The sequence below is a fragment of the Seriola aureovittata genome, chromosome 11 (genome assembly GCF_021018895.1).
Source record: "Seriola aureovittata isolate HTS-2021-v1 ecotype China chromosome 11, ASM2101889v1, whole genome shotgun sequence".
In the NCBI taxonomy this organism is placed as follows: Eukaryota; Metazoa; Chordata; class Actinopteri; order Carangiformes; family Carangidae; genus Seriola; species Seriola aureovittata.
This window is the reverse complement of record NC_079374.1, coordinates 790,150-812,803: the sequence shown is the minus strand read 5'-3', so window position 1 is coordinate 812,803 and position 22,654 is coordinate 790,150. Positions and strand designations below refer to the sequence as shown.

General features: G+C 41.9%; 2 protein-coding genes and 1 pseudogene across 7 annotated transcripts in view; all 3 read right to left on the bottom strand.

Moving 5' to 3' along the window:
- Positions 1-511: 511 nt before the first annotated feature.
- Positions 512-10,004, bottom strand: ube2g2 (ubiquitin-conjugating enzyme E2G 2 (UBC7 homolog, yeast)). The gene is made up of 6 exons (XM_056389907.1): positions 9,843-10,004; positions 8,959-8,994; positions 8,107-8,152; positions 3,665-3,783; positions 2,229-2,369; positions 512-2,112 (listed from the first exon to the last, which is right to left on the bottom strand). The coding sequence occupies exons 1-6, from the start codon at positions 9,883-9,885 to the stop codon at positions 2,000-2,002; spliced, it is 498 nt and encodes a 165-aa protein (XP_056245882.1). The 5' UTR covers positions 9,886-10,004; the 3' UTR covers positions 512-1,999.
- Positions 10,005-11,311: 1,307 nt separating this feature from the next.
- LOC130177140 (olfactory receptor 11A1-like) lies at positions 11,312-17,909 on the bottom strand (annotated as a pseudogene).
- A 924-nt stretch (positions 17,910-18,833) lies between these two features.
- The window catches only part of mylka (myosin, light chain kinase a), a 57,798-nt gene continuing 53,977 nt past the window's right edge, over positions 18,834-22,654 (bottom strand). For all 6 annotated transcript variants that reach the window (XM_056389027.1, XM_056389026.1, XM_056389025.1 and 3 more), the window contains one exon: positions 18,834-22,192. In XM_056389027.1, coding sequence (XP_056245002.1) covers positions 22,049-22,192 — 144 coding nt within the window. In that variant the 3' untranslated portion in view covers positions 18,834-22,048. The remainder of the gene's footprint in view (positions 22,193-22,654) is intronic.

Here is a 22,654-nt window from a genome sequence, read left to right as displayed (position 1 = left end):
GACACCCCCATTCAGTTCAATGATGGATGTAAATACTACAATACCCATGATCCTCCTGACAACTAAATTTTTTGTTTATTACCTCCACAGGGAGGTTGTTTTCCCTTGTTTGTTTGTTTATCAGCTGGATCACGTAAAAACTACTGAACCGATTTGCACCAAACTTGGTGGTAGGATGGGGGAGGGGCCAGTGATGAACCCGTTACATTTTGGTGTCAATCTGGTTAAAGGGGCAGATCCGGGAATTTCCTATCACTTAATGTTGTGAGACACTTTTTGACTTTTAATTTCTCAGGAAATAATGTTTCAATCTTGATGTAAAAATCTGAAATATTTATGATGTTGAGTTTGTTATTGTTCCGGATCCAGATAATAATCTGAATATGACTAGTGCAGGACTGTTTGGTCTAGAAGGAACCTTGAAGAATATTAATTCATGTCTTTTAACGTCTTCAAAAATCAACAAAATACAGACTCTGACCAAACGTTTGAATACAAAGACGAGTCACACTCATGTTGCTCCTCCCTCGGTTTATTTAATGAAATACGTTTTAAATCAACAAACACTTTAAAAGAAACTCTTCAAACAAAACGTCATCGTCCTTAAGACAAAGGACATCCAGCCTCATTTCTTAAAAATAATTACAAAACTAAAACCAGCCGGAGCTCCTCCTCCTCCACAGTCCTGGATCATCGTCCTCTGGGAAGAGATAAAGTGCATTAAGTCCCACAGAGAGAAGCTGAGACGCCGCTGATCGAAGCCAAACGTATCGACAGCGACGGGGAGAGAGACGAGTTTCATCATCACACCGACAGGAAAGCGTCGTCCACCAGTCGACCTGTTGGCGCTGAAACGATGAATCAACAGGAAGTTTCTTCATCTTTTCTGTTTTACATCTTTAAATGGATTTTGGTCTGAGAAGTTGTTTTTTTATTGTTTTCTGACATTTTCAAAACAAAACTATGAATCGATTCTTTGAGAAGTTGAATTGTTGGATTATTAGTTTGGTTGTTGTGGCTGTGATCGGTGTCTCAGAGAGACGAGACGTGATGATTAATGATAAGATCTGAGAGGGACCTTTACCGTGACCTTGTTGTTGAATCTGAATCAAAAGGAGGAAGGAGGCGGAGTCGCCCTTTGTTTCCTCTGTGGTTTGTTTGGAGCCGTTTGGTTGGGGTCAAAGGTCAAACAGAGAGCTCATCTGAAAACATCTGTCCAGTGGTGAAAACTGAGATACTGTATCCAGATGACAACAGTGTCAGTCTGACGTTCCCCTGTCTCTAAGTATAAACCACGCCCCTGTGGTGGAACAACTGTCCAATCCAAGCTCAGCTCTGTCAGCTGATTGTTGGTCAACAGTGGGACTTTGTTTGTGTCTCGTTCAACAGCGGCAGGACGTGTCCATGTTTATGAGTCTGATAAGGAGCTTTTAGCAGGAAGCTAATGATGCTCTTGATGCTAACGTTGCTCAGGGGTTCTGTTGCACCTGTCTGGACAAACACAGGTTGTTTTAAATGTGACATTGAGATGACATCATCAGTGATCTGGAGATGAGCAGGTTTCATTATTGGTATTAAACGTCAATCGATCAACAGGAAATAAACATGATAATACTGATGGTCATGATGAGTGACCCTTCATCTTGGAGCGCTGTGTCCAGGTGTGGTGATGATGTCATCGTGAGTATGGTCACATGACTTCTTCTGTTGACTTTTAGTAATTTGACTAAAACTTTGATGGAAAGGTCTCAAACATCCATCTGATCAGCTTCCACTCGTCCATCAGTTCATTGACCTGTCCATCAGCAGCACTCTGTGTGTGTGTGTGTGTGTGTGTGTGTGTGTTGTTTCCATGGTGACGAGGAGGATGCTGTGTCTGTCATCCCAGTGAAAAGGTACCGGAGGAAGAAAGGAGTACTGTTTCTGAAACAGACAAACACAGACAGAGTGCTGGGCAACGTCAGGGTGATGACATCATCGTCTCAGGGTGATGACATCTCTAAAGGCCCAGCGACTTGCGTACGATCTTCTGGGCAAGTTTGTAAAACTGCTCTCTGTCCTCACGCCACATTTTAGAGGCGTCGACATTTGCTCCACTCTCGTCATTAGGCTCTGTGGGGGGTGGGGGGTGGGGGGGAGACATCTTTCATTAACCTGGAGTTTTAGCAGCATCATCAGACCATTCATATTTATTTGATGAGTCATGTGATAACAGGTGTGTGTTGTACCTGCCAGCATGCTGACCACAGAGAGCAGGATCTTCTCCACACTCTGGACTGGACTCCACCTCTCTGCACTGCTCTCATATCCCATCGGGTCATCACCTGGAGCGTGGAGGATGGAGATACACACCCGCCCATCTGGATAGACTGAGGAGGAGGAGGAGGAGGAGGAGGAGGAGGAGGAGGAGGAGGAAGAGTCATGAGTGTCAGTCTGAGGTTTGTACAGTCAGAGCTTGTTCAGTTTTCAGTTTTAAGCAGAAACACTTTGTGAAAAGATTTTAAGACTCTTATTTTGAAGTGACACAGACACTTTCAAAGACTGTTTTTTGAAAATTGACCATTTATTGTGAAAGTTGAGGTGTTTTATTTCACAGTTTCTGTCTCTGGAGACATGACCCCTGCAGCAAGGACATGTGATCATGTGACTTGGTGTCTGATGCTGGAGTCGGTGACTGTTCTCTGTCAAAGGTACAGAGGTGTTTACCTGTCAGGTGAGACAGGGATTATCAGTGGATCAGTTATCAGGGTGTGATAAGCGCTTCCTGTCATGGAGGTGCTTCACGCTCCCTGACAGCTGCAGCTTCAACAGTTGCTGTTAGAGCGCGAATCAAACCATCAACCTAATGCCAGTGGTGCAGGGTCCCAGTCAGAACCAAACCAGGTCTCATGGCGGTCCATCTGGTGCCAGGTAAACTCTATATATATAAATAAATATATATAATATAAATATATAAATATTTATATGTAAAACTGGATGTAAACATGAAGCTGAGTGTCTCAGGGTGATGACATCACAAAGATTCACGTCTCACAGTGAATCAAACTCGACCTGGAGTGTTTTCTTCTTCATGTGTTTTATCTTCACCTGCTGCAGGATCAGGTGATACAGTTACAGCAGGAAGTTCAGCTGTGGGCCATGCTGGTGTGTGTGTGTGTGTGTGTGTGTGTGTGTGTGTGTGTGTGTGTGTGTGTGTGGTGATAATGATGACGGGTCAGCAGTGAGCCTCCCGCCCTCTAATCAACACAGAGCGTGCTCAGACTGTCTGTGACATCACAGCTCAGACTGCGTCCACTAATCACAGCGCTAATGACAGCGCGCTAACGACAAGCTAACGACACGCCAACAGCATGTTGGGACCGGTGTAGTCACACACTGTCTGCAGGTTTCTGTCGTTACTGTGAGTGGATGTCACCTGACTGTGGTGAACACTGACATCACATATCACATCACATCTGACACATGAAAACATGAACGTCGGTGTCTGATGACAGGGTGACCTTTGACCTCACAGTGGGAAGTCCTCGAAAAACTTGACACCTGCAGCTTCTCAAATGTGACAACTTCCTGCTTCTGTTGGTCTTAGATTGTCATAAATCAGTAACCTGCAGCCCAGGTGTGCAGGTGAGGGGGCGGAGCCTGTACCAGCAGCATGCGCACTTACTGTTCGGGTGAAACATGTCGCAGGTGAACCTCATCTTCGGAGGACTGAGGGGATAATCGGAGGGAAAACTGAGGACAGCGGGAAACACTCCACCTTCAAAACATGTGTCCTGAGGACCCCTGAAACACAGAGAGCTTCTTTTAATGTGAAATACTCCACAGAACATGTACAGAACGTAGAACAGGGTCTGTAGAGGAGGTTCTAGAGATCCTTTAAAAGGTTGAACACCTATATGAACGAGTGCATATGACGAACACCTTACTAACACACTGCATGATGGATTTTACTTTCATTCACCCATTTGTAGATTACAGAGTCCAAAGGAAGTTCTAGGGTTCCTTTAGGAGGTTCTAGTGGTCCTGTAAGAGGTTTTTGGGTCTTTTAACACATCTTCTGTTTTCTTATTCTCTGATGAGGTTTTAGCAGTTGTTTGGAGGTTCTTGTGCTCAAAGAGGTGGTTCTACTGGCCGTTTAGGACGTTCTTGTGTTCATCAAAAAGATTAGAAATTTCTTGTGGAAAGATGGTTCTAGTGGTCTTTCAGGGGATTCTTAATGTCCCTCAGGAGGTCTGTGGGTACCTCTCCTATGTTCTCTCAGTCCTTCATATAGTTCTTACAGTCTTTTAGGAAGTTCAAGCTGTCCTTAAAGTACCTGAGGGAGGTTTTGGGGATCCTGTAAAGTTCTACTGGTAACTGAGCTGGTTCTAGTGGTTGTTTAGGACATCCTAGAGGTCATTAAAGAGGTTCTTTAGTTCTGAAGAGGTTCTTCTGGTCCTTTAGGAGGATAGTGGGTACAGGTTCTGTCAGTCCTTTTAGTAGTTTTAGGGAGGTTCTAGCTTCTTATACTGGTCATTATGGTGAAAGAAGTAGTTCTAGTACTTACTTTAAGTAGTTCTTATATTCTTTTAAGATGTTTTAGTAAGGGAATTCAAGCGGTCCTTGGGTCCTTACAGATGTTCCAGTGGTCATTGAGGTGGTTCTAGATGTCTTTAGATGGTTTTATTGGACAAAGGAGAGGTTCTATCAGTCCTTAAATATATTTGTGTGGCTGGGTTGTGATCAGCTGATCCAAGAGGGTGGAAACATGAAACGATCCGTATCAAACATCTGGACACAGGATCAGGACCGGAGGGAGTTCTGAGTGTTTGAATATCTGAACACATCAGTTATCTGGACTCACTCTGAGCTGATCATCTGATCTGATCTGTCCTCTATCTGCATGTTGTTTCTGCTTCACCTCCTCTTCCATCAGGTGAACTGGTCACTCACACTCACACTCACACACACACACACACACACACACACACACACACACACACACACACACACACACACACACACACACACACACACACACACACCTATCTGCAGCACCAATCAGCAGAGGGTCTGTGCACGTCTGAACACAGTCAGTCTGATAAAGTCTGTGACGTCCTGCTGGTCCCTGAGAACTGGTTCGTCCTCTGGACTCTGAGGTTTCTAAACCCGAGTCACAGACAAGGAAAAACACGTCACTGAGTATTTGAATCCCTCTTCAGATCTCCATTAAAACAGAGTGTGCTGGTTCATGGTCCATGAAGATAATCTGAACTCAGACGTCACCTCATCGTCGAGAGGAAGACCAACTGATGCTGCAGCAACAAACATCCTGAGACACTGAGGATGGTCCCAGGTAATGATGGGATGTAGTGTGTGTGTGTGTGTGTGTGTGTGTGTGGGTGGGTGGGGGTGGGGGGGGGGTTTCAGACTGAGCAGGAATGTGGACTGTGAATGAGCTGCTGGTTAAATTGAAGGGCAGACTGAAGCTGCTGGCACGCTAACAACAACAACAACAGGAGGCTCAGTTACACCTAATGATGCCTTCACTGACATCACCTCTCTCTCTCTCTCTCTCACACACACACACACACACACACACACACACACACACACACACACACACACACACACACACACACACACACACACACACACACACACACACAGAGCTTCTAGTTGCTGAGCTTTAATGTTTCCATGGAAACCAGGATAATGAATCACTGCAGGGACGGACCAACACGTCTCACACTGTTCAGGTCAGTGTGTGTTGATGAGACTCTCTTCTTACACTGATTTAAACCCACTCAGTTTAAAGCTCCATGTTTCTTCTTCTTCTGTGTTTTATTTGAAGTGTTGATCTATAAGAAGATATATTTAATCCATCTCTGTGTAGTTTTAAATCTCCTCTCTCTGGAGCTCCGGCACATCACCTGATCCTCCCCATGCTGTTGGATCAGCTGATCACTACCCAGATGCACCTCAGTGACCATCTGAACCTCAGGAGACATCTGGAACATCTGTAAGGACCGGAGAACCACTTGAATTCCCTTTCCTTACTAGAACTATCAAGGACGGACAGAACCTCATAAAGAGGAACATGTAGGAAATGTTTCTAAAGGACCACTAGAACCTCTTCATTCCCCTCTAAAGTGACGTAAAAAAAGGTATTGAACCAGTGTCCATGAGAACCTCCACGAGGATGTTTAGGTCTTCCTTAGTGACCAGAAGAATCTCCTAGCAGACCTAAAGAACTTCTTTAATGACTGCTAGTACATCTGAAACAGCCAGCTCAGTGACCACTAGAACCTTAAAGGATCCCCAGAACCTCCATAAGGACCTTTAAAACTTCGCAAAGGACAGCTTGAACTTCTCAAAGACTGTTAGAACCATATAAAGAACTGCTAGAATTTCGCGAAGGATATCAAGAGTCTCCTTAAGAACTGTTAGAACCACAAGAAGGACTGATAGAACATAGGAGAGAAACCCACAGTCCTCCTGAAGGACAGAAAGAGTCTCCTGAGAGACCACTAGAACCGTCTTTGACGTGTAAAACCACCTAAAGAACCTGTAGAACTTCCTCAATGGCCCATGAAACGTCTGAGCTTTTTCATGAATGATCCATGAGAGACGAGAACCACCTCTGTGCCCACAAGAACCTCCACAGGACAACTGGAACCCCCTTAACCTCCTAAGACCCGAGCTCTATTCTTTGCTATATAGGCTGATTGGGACCTGAGAAAAATGATGTCCACATATGAGGACATTAGTTTTAAATTTCGATTACTGAGTGGCAGTATAATATCCTCATATGTGGTCACCAGGCCCTTGTTGAGAAAAAGTTAGTATTGTGGTCTAGAGAACCCAAAAATGTGAGGTCCACATATGTGGACGCCAGGTCCTAGGAGGTTAAAGGAACCTGAGACCCTCCTACATAACTACTAGAACCTCCTTTGGACTCTAATCTACAGATGGGTGAATGACAGTAAAAGTAGAACCCATCATGCAGTGTGTTAGTAAGGTGTTCGTCATATGTACAGCTGTGTATGAAATCATTAAAACGAACTCCACCTTCAACAACAGTATTAATACATCCTGCAGTACAAGTGCTTTTACTTTGTATTTCCATATCAGAGTACTTCTTCTTCTGGAGCCTGCAAGTAATCACCCGGGTCCTGCGGGGCCCCTGAGGGTCGGGGCCCCTGAAGGTCTGGGCCAAATAAATAAATAATAGATATCAAAGTTTTAACTGTGAAGTGTCCACCTTCGTATCTGGAGGATGAAAACTGAAATAAATAAATAAATAAATAAGTTATTGCTGATGGACGTGTTGAAGAAGATGAAAAACATCTGGAGACGTGTTAACACAGTCAACACTGACACCTGCTGGTCACCACAGCAGCTGCACATATGGACAAAAGTAAGTGGACACCTGGACGAGTGAGAGTGTGGACTTCAATTTGCTGCAGCAGGTTTAATATCAACACACTCACTGTTCAGTTTTTACATACATATTTTTCTGTTGCCATGACAACTGAGTGTAGAATAGTGATCTGACTGTGGTTCATTAGGTTCCTGTTCCAGAACAGTTTGAGAACATGAACAGAACAGGTTCTGATCCTCAGTCTATTTCACAGGTTGTCAAACTAAATCTACAGAACAACAACTAACAGACATGTAACAGCTACGACTCTCTCTGACCAATCAGCACTCTGCAGTGTCTCTACATCACCTTCTATTATCCTCTCAGGTCGCCGTGGAACCTCAGATGAGGTGAGACCAAAGGCATGTGGAGTAGAGCAGTACCGTGCGGCCATGGGTTCGAATCTGACCTGTGGCCCTTTATTGCATATCTCTCTCACTCTCTCAACTGTCCACATACTTAAGGCCTGGACTGTATGTTCATCCTGTCAGACCCCTAAGCATCTTTGAAACTGATCTGAACCCAGGTCCTGGACCCATCAGACAGGCAGCTGAGCTTCCATTCAGGTCTGATCTGGGACCAGGGTTAACCAAGTAAGTGAATGAATCTTAATCAGGTAAACAACAGATTTCTCCTGGTCACTCTGTTCACCCTCTGACCCTGGACTGGACTCCTGCTGCGTGGATGTTACAGTCTGTACTCACATGATGAGAGCCTCCCACTCAAAGAAGTTCTCCTCATTGGCTGGACCTGCAGGAGAACAGAAACATGATTTACTGTTTCTACTTCCTGTTCACAATCACTTCTCATCTCCATGAATATGTCTTAATAATGCTGCTGCTTCTGAGTCAGGAGTGACTGATCAGAGCTGATTGATGGAGACATGTTGATTGATCGCTATCGGCAACAGTGAAGGCCGAAGCTCTCAGGTGACAGTTATATTCACAAGTTTAACATGTTTAAATTAGTGACTTTAATCCTGAATCAACTCTGGTCGTTTTTCATTTACATTTTGTGTTAAAGGTTTCCTGTGGAGTTTCTGACCAGTGTTACACCTGTTCCTCTGATCACAGGTGAGGTGAGGTGAGGGGTCTCAAAGATCGTGTTGGAGGAAACTCCACAGGAAACCTCTGTCACTGCAGCTCCACCTGCTGCTCAAAAAACATCAGAATCTGAAAATCTGACAGTTTGTACTCCTCATCCACAGCCAGGTAAACTGTGCGTGTTTACTACAGGTGTGACCATGTGACCAGCTGTTGTTCTACTGGAAGAAAACTTCAGCTGCCCTGAAGAGTGGAGTTAGTGATGGTCAGGACGGTCGGCCTCTGCCTGACCTCACGCTGCACGAATCAGTGGGTTGTTTTATTTTCACCGGTGTTTCAGAAACTTTTTTACATTGTTGTCTCTGTTGCCGATTACAGATTAATTAATCTTAAATTATTATTTAATTATGAAAGTTGTTGTATCATTTTATGGAACAAAGGCTGAAGCTGCGAAAATCAGCTGAGGTCTTCGCATTGAACCTGTGTTCATGTTTTTGTGTCAGAAAGTCTCACCTGCAACAATCCCCTCAGGTGGGTTCAGAGTCAGCTCTGAAACACAACACACACACACACACACACACACACACACACACACACACACACACACACACACACACACACAGGTTAGCATACTGTAAAATCAGGTCTTGACCTCTGATCTTTAGTTAGTTTATGATTCAGTACTTCAGGGAAACTACTTATTGTCCAGACCACATCAGACCAGGTCCGGACCAGAACCAATACACTCGCTCTCTATGGTTTAAATGGCATCTCAGTTAACATGCCAAAAGATACTAACACTAATTCCAGTTAAATTATCACAAACCTGTTAAAACTGATAAATATGGATCTGATATTAAGACCAATCTCCCAGTTCCACTAGCTAATCTAGTAAATACGTGCACCAAACTCCATTTAAAAAACTAGAAACAATAATGACCTTAACACCAGTTTTCGACCTGTTTATCACCTTCACTCTTCAACTCTGTTTACAGCAGAGAGCAGCAGCGGCCGCTGCTTGATTTACATGTATCTAAAGGTTAGAGGTCAGCTGAACAGTTTCGGTGTGTGAGCAGAAGCAGCTCACTGTGGATGACGAGCTGTACCAACACGTCACATGAAGACAGTTTGTTGTCGTCGTGTTTGTTGTGGGTGACGGAAATGGCGCCGAATTAAACGGACGCCTCGTCTTTTCATGAAGAGCCAGTTAAGTTGCAGTAATTCACCCAGATGCAGCGGAGCAGGGGGAACTTTAAAATGGCGTATTTTCTTTATGGAGTTTGGTGCAGCAGGATTACGGGGACTTCCGTGGCAGTTAGCTTAGCATGTTTGCTACCGCTACAAGTTGCGCCCCTGGCCCCAGGCGGCCTTATGACGCGGTGGTTCGGTTCACTCACGTTTATACTCCGCCATGAGTCTCTTCAGCGCGGTACCGGCCATCGTGTTTTCCCGGAGGCGAATAAAAACAAAAATAAAAATCTGCTCCGGCTTTCAACTTGTTTTTCTCCGCAACCAATCTGTCGCCACAGCTCATTCAGCTGCGCATGCGCACATCGTCTTCTTCTTCTTCTTGTGATTTCTCGTGGGCAACAAAGCAATGTTAGAGGTGCATGCCGCCACCTACTGTACCGGAGAATATAACAGCATGACTTTATTGAGAAGTTAAATTCTGGAAATGAAACGTGTTTCACGTAAATACTTGAATAAAGGCCTCGTGGCGTGTTCCTGTTTATGCCCTTTCCCCCTCTATATATTTATATATCCAACACTCTAGTCATAAGTCTCTCTCTTTCTACACTAAACTCTCTACAGTCCATGAGTACCTGCTCTACATTCTCTACTGTGACATATGTCACATCTGACCCTTCCTTGTTCATTATGTATAAAGCTGAATTAAGTCCTGTGTGTCCTAATCACAACCTAGAATAAGTAACATCCTCTTTCCTGCATTTGTTTCTAATATTTCTAACCTGAACAGATCTCTGAACTTCATCATACTCCCTTGCCTTGGTATTGTTATTCCACATTTCCTGTCATGTTACCATAATTTCATGCTGAATTATTGACTTAGCTGCTGATCTCCCAAATTTAATAGGTAAAATATCATTATTATTTGAATTTAGTGACATTTTTGCAAGTTTATCTGTAACTTTATTTCCTTCTATACCACCATGAGATGGAACCCAACAGAACTGGAAGTCAGATCCCAGTTGTTGTAGATTTAGCAGTATTATGTGCACTTCAAGTAAAAGGAATCTGAACATATCACTACTCTCAATGGTTTCATTTCCGCTGTGTATACTGACAGGCTATTTGAGCTTCTCTGAACTATTGCTTTGTCAAATTGCCGAATGTATCCACCCACTCCCACATGTTCATTGCTCCCAACATCTGCTGGACTGTGCTCACATCTGTCGGCCCGGCTGCTGCCACCTGCTGGAGTCAGTTCAGTCCTGCAAGGTCCAGTTTGACAGACGTCTCCCGCCAGTCCTGCTGAGCTGAATCCACACTGTAAATAAAGATGGACAGAGCCTGTGTGACGTCACCCAAAGGTTTCTGAAGAGTGGGTTTGAAGCTCAGAGTGTGCTACTCCACCGCCACCATCTGGCCAGTAATTGACTCAGTCGAACTCCGGCTAATCCAAATATGGTCAAAGAGGAGGGGCGTGTGTGGACATGCCGGTTTGTGGCAAACATATGCTCACCCACCTGTCACTCAAAGAGGCCACGCCCTCAATCCTACACAACTGTAGTCCTTAATAAAATGTAAACAGGTGAGTTATATAAACAGGTGTCATGAAGGAGGAAATTAGCTCTAGAGACCAAAACAGTTTTTGTACCAGGCTGTAAACATGTTGATTTCTGCTGTAAAGTTGGTTGAACCACATCTATACATCTATATAGTATATACGTCTATATTTTACATATATATACAAATACATAGTATATGGTGTAGATATATATGTACACAATACACACCCCTCCATACATAGGAGCAGCACTGTATGTTGTTAGATATATATATAAATACTGTGCTACAGACATTTTAAAGGTTCTATTATGTATTTACAATCAGACCTGCACGAGCTTCTTTTACATGTCTGTGTTTAAACTGTACATGTTCATTTTGTTTCTTTCTTCAATGACTCCTGTTTAAATCATTGAAATAAAAAATATTATCATTACATTATTATTATCATAGATGTATTTAAACCTTCATGAAATTTGACATTTCACTTTCTTTCTACATTGTTTCTTCTTAATATCAAACATTTGAAATCACTTTTGAGATTTTTTTTACATTTAATGACTTGAAAATTAAGTAAGAATAATATTAACAAAATAGAATATTCTCCTCTCAAACCTAACTCAAAAATTCTGACATGAGACATTTATGTGTTTAAGACTTTGTTTAGTTTGATCTTTACTGAAGCAGGAAGAAAAACATCAGCTGCACATGAAAAACAAATCTCTTTAAATGTAACAACATTCAGGTGATTTATGACTCTTTGATGTTATTATTTATCTTTCATTATAATGATTTCTGCACAGGAGACATGTTCATGTGTGACCATGTAATACTGCTTTGTGTCTCATCTATAGGGAAGTTCACTTCTGCCAGAAAAAGGTCCAAACTGATGAAAAGTCAGGAAGGAAAAATATCAAAATAAATGTCTGGACTCATATTTACTGATGTGTCAGTATTTTTATGTTGATCAGTCCTCACTTTTTAACATTTCCTTTTACTGCAGCTCACAGTGAAACAGCTGGAGACTGAGAATGCAGATGTTTATCAATCACACTGATCAGGCTGTTTATCGATCACACTTATCAATCAGCTCTGCTGCAGCTCAGCAGCCTCTTCACGTGTGTGAAGATCTCCTTCATCTTCAGTCCGTACACCACCGGGTTGAACAGGGTCGGGATCACCACCAACAGGATGGAGACCAGGACGGAGGTGGCGGGACCGCCCCCAGCCTCCAGCCTCCAGCCGCTGGAGCAGCATCTCCACAGCAAGGCTCAGAGAGTAGTTGATGAAGACAAGCAGGTGCGGCAGACAGGTGTGAAGCGCTTTGCTGCTGAAGGCCTGAGAGCGGCGCAGGCAGATGGAGAGGATCCTGCCGTAGGAGAAGAGCACGAAGGCGGCTGGCAGGAAGACGACGGCCGCGGCGCTCACCATGCCGTACACGTTGAGCAGCAGCGCGGCGCCGCCGCCGCAGCTCAGGCTCACGAAGCTGTAGATGTTACAGTAAACTCTGCTGAGCTCCGAGCGGCAGAGCGGCAGAGCGGCAGAGCGGCAGGCGGCCGGCCAGCAGCGCCGCGCCAGCAGAACAGCAGCAGCGCCGCCACTGCGGCAGGAGTCAACAGCGCGGCGTAGCGCAGCGGGCGGCAGATGGACAGGTAGCGGTCCAAGGCCATGGTCGCTAGCAGCATGAAGCTGGAGGAGCCCAGTGAGCCCACCACGAGGGCCTGACACAGACAAGCAGGGCGGGAAACCTCTACGAAGCGGCGACCGGACGTTAGGTCCGTCAGAAGCTTGGGATAAATCGTCACGCTGACAGAGAGAGAGTTCAGCAGAAGCGCGGCAACGAACACGAACATCGGGCGGTGGAGGTTCCGCTGAGAACAGATGACGTAAACCACCAGACCGTCACTACACAGCACGAACAGGTAGACCGCCGAAAACACGGAGAAGAAGAGCCACCTGTGGTCAGACAGCTGCACGAGACCGTCCAGCGTCACTGACGATGAGGTCACAGAGGTCACGTTCAACACGGATGAACTCATAGGGGACAGCCAGCAGAACAACAGGAGAACATGAGTGTGTTCAACAGTCAACAGTCACCATCATCATCATCATCACCATCATCATCATCAGTAAATGTAAAGTAGGTGGAACCTGCTTCATGTGTCAGTCTTCATCCTGTGTGGAGCTCATTAAACTACAGGTCACTCTTCAGCTGCACCTTCATCTTCATCACGCTTAGTGTTAATGAAGGCTTCAATTAACCAGGTTTAACAACATCGACCAAACAACATGAACGACAGCCTCATTATGAGTGAAAATAAATAAGTAAATCTTTCAAAAAGTATACAATATAAATAATGCCATATGAATGCAGAAAAATGTTTAACCCTCACATTCTGCCTTCACACTAAGATTTCTCTCATGATCAGAGTCTATAGTGAATCTTGAACTACAGATCTATGTAGAAAGTATAAACAGCCTCTCTGACATTAAAACATGGAGGATTAATCCTTCATTAATGTGTCGGAGCAGGGAGAGAGTATCTTTAGGTTTTCATCACTGGATTTTAGAGAAAAACATTTACTATCACACGATATCACGTCCTGTTTTACCTAAGACATGAAAACATAACAGCCATAATGATTGAAATATATTTTATTGAAGAACATTGTTAACTATATAACCAGATGAAGGTCAGATCCAGGCCTCGGTACAATCTGTCTGCTGCCATGACCTCAGTCAGTGAAGTGGCAGCTCAGGTTCCTTTATAATCTCCTGACCTTGAACCTCCACGTTCCTTCATCTGAGCCACAAATCTAACATCTGTGGATCTACAATCCACTTCAATAGATACTGGTCAGATTTGATTTGAACACAGCCTCAATCTACAAACATTTTTAGCAGCTGAACAAAAGTATAACATTTAAAATTATTTAAATTTTTGTGTTATTTTGGTTCACTTTAGGAAAAGTCATCAAACTTCAGGCTAAAAGAAATTGAGGATATTTTTACTGCTGTCTAATGTCAAAGGTCCAATTTGACCCGAACAGTTTGTAAGGGTTAAAATAAATACAGGCATTAATTAAGTCATAATTAATTGAGGTATTTGTAGCAGTAGCTAACTGTCTAGCTTGTTTCATACACTTTACATTCTTGCCTTGAGAGTTGCTGAATTATATCATGTCAGGTATCTACGGATGAACGCTCACGTTAGCTAGTTTCTTCTTTAAGTTACAGCTTAGCTAACTATAGCTAATTTCTAACTCTTGCTTTACAGTTCCTAATAAGTAACTAATGATAGCTAGGTTTCTAAGTTTAGCCTTACGTTACAGTTAAAATAACTAATGTTAGCTAGTTTCTCATTTAGCATTAAGTTACAGTTTAGCTAACTAATGTTAGTTAGCTGATAGCACACCCTTTAATTTCCAGTGTTAGCTTGTCATTTCATTACCAATATAAAATGTCATATATGATCTAAAGTTGCAAACAGGAGTCATGAGCAGTGAGACGATGGAGGATTAGTTTCCTCTATAATAGACACAACCTTTGTTTTCACTCAGGAGTTTTACCTGTTGGGTCATTGACGATATTTTTTACTGAAATATTTCCATTTTATGCTACTTTATACTTCCACAACATTAAAACCAGTCACCTGTTATACAGTATGTACTGATTACACTGATAATTAAACCAGTTATTAAATCTGTATATGGAGGATTTAAAATGATGCTTCACAATAACAAGAATAACACTCATCATCAACAACTTCAGTTTACAGTGTGTGAAGAGCAGAGATCAGCTGATCACACCTGACTCAGGTGTTCTGTGTGATTCTGTTTGTTAGTGTAACGAGCAGCTGGTCAGTTAATGAGGTCACTTGAGAGCAGCTTGTTAGTCAGCTCTCATTAGGACCAGCAGCTCATTAGTCTTCAGGGTCCGGCTCCCTCAGGACTAACATGGACATCATTACATCATCTCCATGTTGTTTACCAGACCTGATCCTCTCTGTGACCTCTGACCCCTCACACTCAAACCAGCACACCTGTACAAGTGTAGTTTTAACGCATGTGTTCAGATCAGATGGAGTTACTGTACAGGCTGAATCTGAATCCTGGGGTGTCAGGGTTTATTTCAGAACCACAGTCCTGAAGAACTTTAGACCAATTCCTCTCCCATCTGTGGTGATGAAAAGCTAAATAGATCCTGAGGCCAACCCCTGGTGGCTCATCACATCCTCAACTCTCTGCTCTCTGGCATTGAGAGACACAACCTGACTTGTGATAACGTGGTTCTCTGACAAGGTGATGGGAAACAGGTGGAAACAATCAGGGCGGGGCAAACAATCAGACCAGTGGGAAACACACAAGGGAAAGGAGGAAGTTACCTGAAACGAGAGGAGAGTTAGGTTTCAAAATAAAACAAGAAGTCACGAGACAGACAAAACTAAACATAACTTAACGTTTCTTCTTGGACATGACAAACTTTGTTGATGGTTTTTATAAAACACATCTGGTATGAATTTTCACAATAGTAACACGTACAGCATTGTGTGGCTGTTTCTATGTTAGCTTTAATCAACAACATAAATACTAGAAATATTTTAATGTTGTCTGACAACACTAACAATGGATCAAAAAACATGCTGCTGTTAACTGGTAAATACTTTCACCTGTGGAGGTGGTGACAGTGCTAGAGATGATCCATCACTTAATCACAGTTTAATATTTATAAATCCTGATCTTAAAAGTGTTGCTACCATCACCTGTCAACAACTGCAGAATGAAGCTGCAGGTAAGAAACTGAACCTGTGAATACTGAAGACAGAATAATAAACTAACTCATCAGCAGTTAGTCTGTCATTTCATCAGAGGAAGATGAACTGGGAGGTTTTCTACCTTCATCATCATCATCATCATCATCACAGCACATTAGAGAACTAAGGATGTCCATGCAGTCTCCCTTCAACCAGATGAATGGAAACTAATGTGCTGCTCTGTACATGAGCTCCTCCTTCTGTTGGCACAGATCACTCAGTTTTCACAGTGTGGAAACCTTTCAAATGACAATAAAACACAAACACTTGAGTTAAGATGTGGTGGATCACAGTTGATCACAAATATCGATCAGCTGTCAGGACAGGTGCATGAATGTCTGCTTCAGTTGAGGACTGGTTTGAGTATTAAATGAACAATCTTCTATATGACAAATATTTGTCTACACATTTTGTAAACGTCACGTTATCTTAAGTGAACTATCACGACGTCTCGATGGACAATGTATTAACTGACATTAACGCTGCGCATTACACTAACGCAGATCAATTAAACTGGGTCACGTGGAGAAACACAAACCAAACGTCATTAGATTAACGTTGATTAAATTCACCTTTTTATTGGGCTTTGACTGAACACCTCCACCTGGCTAACCTAGGTTGACACAGGTTATCAGATAACGCTAACACTAGCTGGCTAGCTTGGTTAGCAAGGTGCATCTTCACCTGAACCGTGATATTAACAGGGAAGCTAATTTTGGCTAGCAAAGAAACAGGCTTAAAACAAAATGAACTTACCGGGAAAAACTGAACCGCCGACTCATCTGAGTCTTTGAGAACAAACATTTTCAGGCAAACAACATGTTGGAGCAACTTTGATGAACTGAAAACACAGTGACAAGTCAAATGTCCGACACATCGCTCTGACGTCATATCCGGATTAACAGGCAGGTAGCGGTAGCCACGCCCTAAAGCCACTCTGCTTTAATGTCTATTTTCCTTTAAATAGGACCATAATTAAAAGAAAATGAACATTATATTGTATTGAAGAAAACTTCAGACCATAAATACATAAAGAATCAAATTTGAAAAAACGTGTTGAGTGGGAGAGCTGCTGCTGGGTGTCTGCAGTAATAACTCACCTTATTGTTTGTAGCTCCGGTTAGCTAGCGGAGCTGTGTGTCCACAGCATGACAGCAGACATCGCTGAAGTTGTAATAAACATCAGACAGAAACACAACACTCTTATGTACAAGTTCATTTGTTGGTCCGAGACACTGAGCAAGAGAGAGAGAGAAGCCAGAGCTAACTGCTAAGCTAAAGTAACAATCAGTTCTAAACAGCATGTAAACAAAAGCTGAATCAGTGAAAGTCGCTATAAGCAGCAGAGAGCTGTGGGTGCTGGAGCAGAAGTGCTCAGTTTAAATGTACAGCAGGTAGTTAGTCACTGTAATGAAGAAAACAACAACATTAACTCTACCGGTAACAGAAACTCCAGAGACTGGCGAGGAGACGCTGCAGTGACGTCAGCACGTAAACGGTCCCTCACTGCTGGTGATGAAAGGTGATGTACTCTGAGTAAACGTGTTACTGCGGCACATTTTTAAAAGGGGAAGAGGAGGGTAAAACATCTTATATGGGGATGATAATAATAATATATGATAAAAGTATTAAACAACATCTTTAGGCTGTTATTTCTTCCCCCAGATGCTCCAAGGATCCAGCTGATTACTGGCAGTTTGAAGGTGGATTTTTCTTCATCTGCTCCGTCACTTCTGGTAAAGAGTCATTGATCTTTGTGGGATGTTGTGATTTGACTTATTAATACACTGTATAGTTGGATTCTGACATAAAAGATAGTATAATGTTTGTCCACATATGTTGTCAGAACTATATGGAGAATACTGTGGAAAACAAGATCAAACTGAAGCTAAAAAACAACAGACCCCCCCCTCAGCTCCACAGCCCCCCCCCCTCAGCTCCACAGCCCCCCTCTTTCAGAGGTGACGTCATCACCTCCTCATTATAGGAACCTTAACAGGCAGATAGACCAATGGAGAAATGCCAGTTTTAGTTCTTCAGATCATCCCGGGGCTCTGAAGAACTATTTGTGAATAATTGGTTGATATTGTAAATTTACATCTGAATATATTAAATAAAAGTGTTATAAAGTCAATAGTGGTGCGTATGTTATTTGTAATTAAGTTTCCAACCCCACTTTAGTTGAAAGACGACATACAGAGACTTAACTGTTTAATTTGCATTTCTTCAGTTTATTATATTTTATGAGAAATGTAAGAAAATTAATCTGAATCTGAATCAGTAAATATTGTATTTAGATTGAGCTTCTACAGGTTTTAACATTACTTTACACTTAATGATTCAATGTTAACACAAATACTGTTTAAGTTTGAGATGATTTTAATGTTTTACACAGTATTTCTTACTTTGTCTTCAAAAACAAAAGGTTTACTTTACAATATTAAACATGTGTTAATATTTCATTGATTGACACTTATTTTTATTATTAGGAAAAAGTTTCTCTGCAGAAACTTTAGTGGCGTCACTTTATTGATGGTGTTTGATCAGAATAATTTAGGAAAAATCTGTAAAATAACAGTTTTTCTCCATAGAAATATTAATGAAACTTTCTGTAAATTTATTGTTTTTACACTTTATTTGAATTAGGACATTTTAGTTTAATTTTACAGTTTTTGTTTGGCAGCCTTTTTTACAGTGAGTCTGATCAGTGTGATGATAAACAGGGTGTATTTTTGTTTTAAACACTGTATTCACGCACGCACGCACGCACGCACGCACGCACGCACGCACACACACACACACACACACACACACACACACACAGCAGTTTGGTTTAGTGATAAAAATTTATTTGGTATCAGTGAGTAACTACAGTCGTTCTCTTACATGTCCATGTTCATCAAACTGATAGATATTTATAAAAATTAGACAAATATAATCTACATACATCTAATACAAGAACAAAATGGAGGGGTGTAATAACTGTGACAAATTAAGTGCTGACGAGAATCTCCATGGAGACGGATGCTCAAATGATAATATTATTACTATGAATCTGTGCATTAAATAAGTTTAAAAATAAAACATTCTTAAACACAAACAACCATCAAACACACAAACAGGTAAAGTTGAAGCAGATGATCACACACACACAAACACACACCTGTGAGGTTTAAACAAGCGTCTTTGGATTCTGGTTGAAAACTGAATCAGCCTTTAAATAAATGGATCAAAGCACAAACAAACAAACAAACAGCTGGAATGTGACAAAGAAAAGACTCTGACATCAGCGTGGACACGCACGTCAGACGTTTAAATCACGGCTGATTTCTACCGAACACGGAGCTGCTGCCTCAAACATTTCAGTTATTAATCAACAAAAAATCTTTTTCATTAAACGACACAGTGACAATGTTTCTCCGTCACTTCGATCCAAATTCACTCAAACTCAAATTTCATAAAATCAAGAAAATCATTTGAAAATTAATTTTACTTTGCTGGTGTTGAAAGCTCAGGGAAGAAAACAGAACCATTTATTTAATTATTCCAGAAATCACAGAAATCATTTTTATTTGCAATGAAAACAAATAAGATTGGAGTTGGATGTTATATCTAATTCTTAGAAACTTTTATTTACAAAATCTATATCTTTATGATTTAATAATGATAAAATCTGTTTTTATATTTATGAAATACTAATTACAAGATTCAGCTCTCATGTATTTAATATTAATCTCACCATTATAACATGTGGCTGGAAGACGAGATAAGATCTGTAATTATAACTCAGTGTATTATAATTATATTTAAAATCTCAAGATCTGTAATTATCTCATAATTCTGAAATACAGAACATTTGTCATCGTGGATGTAATCTTTTCAAAGAGCTTGATATTTTAATTTATCTTTACCATCTAATTTCAAGGTAATAATTAAAAAAGTTATTACACCATAATACCAGTTTATAATTAGAGGAAATTATGTCATAATTACAAGATATAAATTATGATAGATTTTGTAAATAAGAAATCTTGTAATTGTGACTTAGTATCTCAAACTTACAAGTTTCAAATAAAATAGGTTGTAACTATGAGAAAATGAATCCATAATTACAGGATGTGATGTCTTCAGTGTTTTTCATAAACCAACTAAATGAGTTTCAGAGACACTTCCTGGTTTTCACGTCTTCCCAGGTCACTGCTGATGTTTGAAAAAGTAAACATGAACAGTGGTGTAGCAGTGCATTCTGGGAGTTTTGCACTGTAAACAAACTGTTATTTTTAAGGCAGCTAAAGGAAAAATGACGATCCCACAATGTGACAGATGTCTGGTAGAAAACTGTCATTTAAAGCGTCACCATGTTGCTTAAAGGCTAATGCTAATGTTGTAAGGCAGACGTGATGCTAGCTGTAGAAGCTTCAGGGCTAAAACTCAAAAATACAAACGAGACAGAGAAAAGTGCTCAGACAGGAGGGAGGAGACAAGCTGAGTGACATGGGGGGGGGGGGGTGTCCATGACAACAATGAAAACAAGATTAACATTATAATTTATCATCATCACCGTCGTCACTCTGGTTCATCCTGAGCCTCATGTAAATCCACAGAGTTGCGTCACATCAACATTAAAGCATCTAGTGGTAAGTGTCAATGGTTTAAAGAAAGGGCTTCATTACCCAGAAACCCTAGTTTTAATTACCTCCTCTCAATAGCTGATGTTTGTGACGATGTTAGCTACACTCCTCACAGCACAAATCTTTCCTCCTAATTAGCTAATGTTCATTAGCTTTAGTTTAACAATCAAGGTCAGTTCATCTGTAGAAGTTATATTCTTACTGTTGTTTTCACTCTCAATAGCAACCTGAGTTACCTGTGAGCTAATGTTTGTTAGCTAGCATTAGTTAGGTTAGCATTAGCTGAAAAATGTAATTAGTTAGCTCTGTGTTTATGAGTTCTAGTGATGTTTAACACCCAGTGGTGAATATTGGTAACATCTGGATCATTTTTAAGTGATAAATGTGATTTTCATCTATTTTGTTTTAATCACTGTGTTAGCTTCAGCGCTAACACGATTCTGGACGTCTTTTGCCTTGTTGTTTTGAAGTGAATCACTTTATTGTTTCGTTACTCAACTCTGTGAATATACGGCTCATCATCTTCCTCTTCACTGCATCCATCGTATCTTCCTCTTCCTCACCTGGACTCCCACAGGAACCAGGTCTGGGTCACATACAGTACATGTTTCATGGTTTAGTTATACACAAAGTCCCGCAACCATGACAACAACTACAGCTCCCATGAGCCTATGCTGAGGGAGCCGAGGATGAATCTAATTTATTGTTTTTATGACTTGTTAAAATTGGACTGATTCAACAGGTTTCATTTGTGTTTAATTTCTTCCTCTTGGTTTATAGTTATATAATTTCCTTCATCACAAACATGTAACGTGGATTTTTGAGGATAAATGTTGGTTGTTGTCTTTTTCTGTGGATCAGTGTAAAAAAATTAACCTGGGTTCATACACAATAGATGGAGCTGTCAGAGGAAATCCATGAAGAGGCTGGTGTGAGAGGGGTGGGGCTTCAGGTGGGTGGGTGGAGTTTGGCACACAGCATGGTGCAGGTGAGAAAGTAACTGCTCCTCTAAACGAGAGACTGTGAAACAAAGCAGGAAGTAATCTGACTTTTTTTTTCCGTGAACAGTAAAACATCGTGGGGGCGGAGCTACGTCTGTGACCGTGGTGATGAATACTGACTACAAGGCTGCAGGTGCTCATGGTCAAAGAGTAACTCATCACCTGGCCGACCAGCAGAGTCTCTCACCTGAAGCCACGCCCAGCAGTGATGTCACATTGTAGTGTGGAGTCACCTGCAGCCAGGTGAGGAGTTACTCTTTAAAACCTGTTTCCTGTGAGCAGTCCTGTCCAGGTGTGTAAACCCCACCCTCCTGTTCTTCCTGCTCAGGTGAGGAGGAGTGATGAACTCGTCTGGACCAAAGCAACTTCCACGCTGCCTCCTCCCTGCGGGAGTCCAGGCGGTGGCTTCTTTACTCTTCTTCCTCCTCCTCCTCCTCCTCCTCCTCCTCCTCCTCTCCGGCCATCACCTCCACAAGCAGCTCAGCGGTGCAGGTCGCCTCCCCCAGACTGTTGACAGCCTTGACCGTATACTTGGCGTCATCGTCGCCTGACACCTGCAGGTTGAAGTGAGACTCAGCAGTGAGCTCACAATTAACCAGACATCCACTTTTACTGTCGTCGAGTCAGAGACAGTCTGAACATGAACAGTCTGAACAGTCTGAACATGAACAGTCTGAACAGTCTGAACATGAACAGTCTGAACATGAACAGTCTGAACATGAACAGTCTGAACAGTCTGAACATGAACAGTCTGAACATGAACAGTCTGAACATGAACAGTCTGAACATGAACAGTCTGAACATGAACAGTCTGAACATGAACAGTCTGAACATGAACAGTCTGAACAGTGTGAACAGTCTGAACATGAACATTCTGAACAGTCTGAACATGAACAGTCTGAACATGAACAGTCTGAACATGAACAGTCTGAACATGAACAGTCTGAACAGTGTGAACAGTCTGAACATGAACAGTCTGAACATGAACAGTCTGAACAGTGTGAACAGTCTGAACA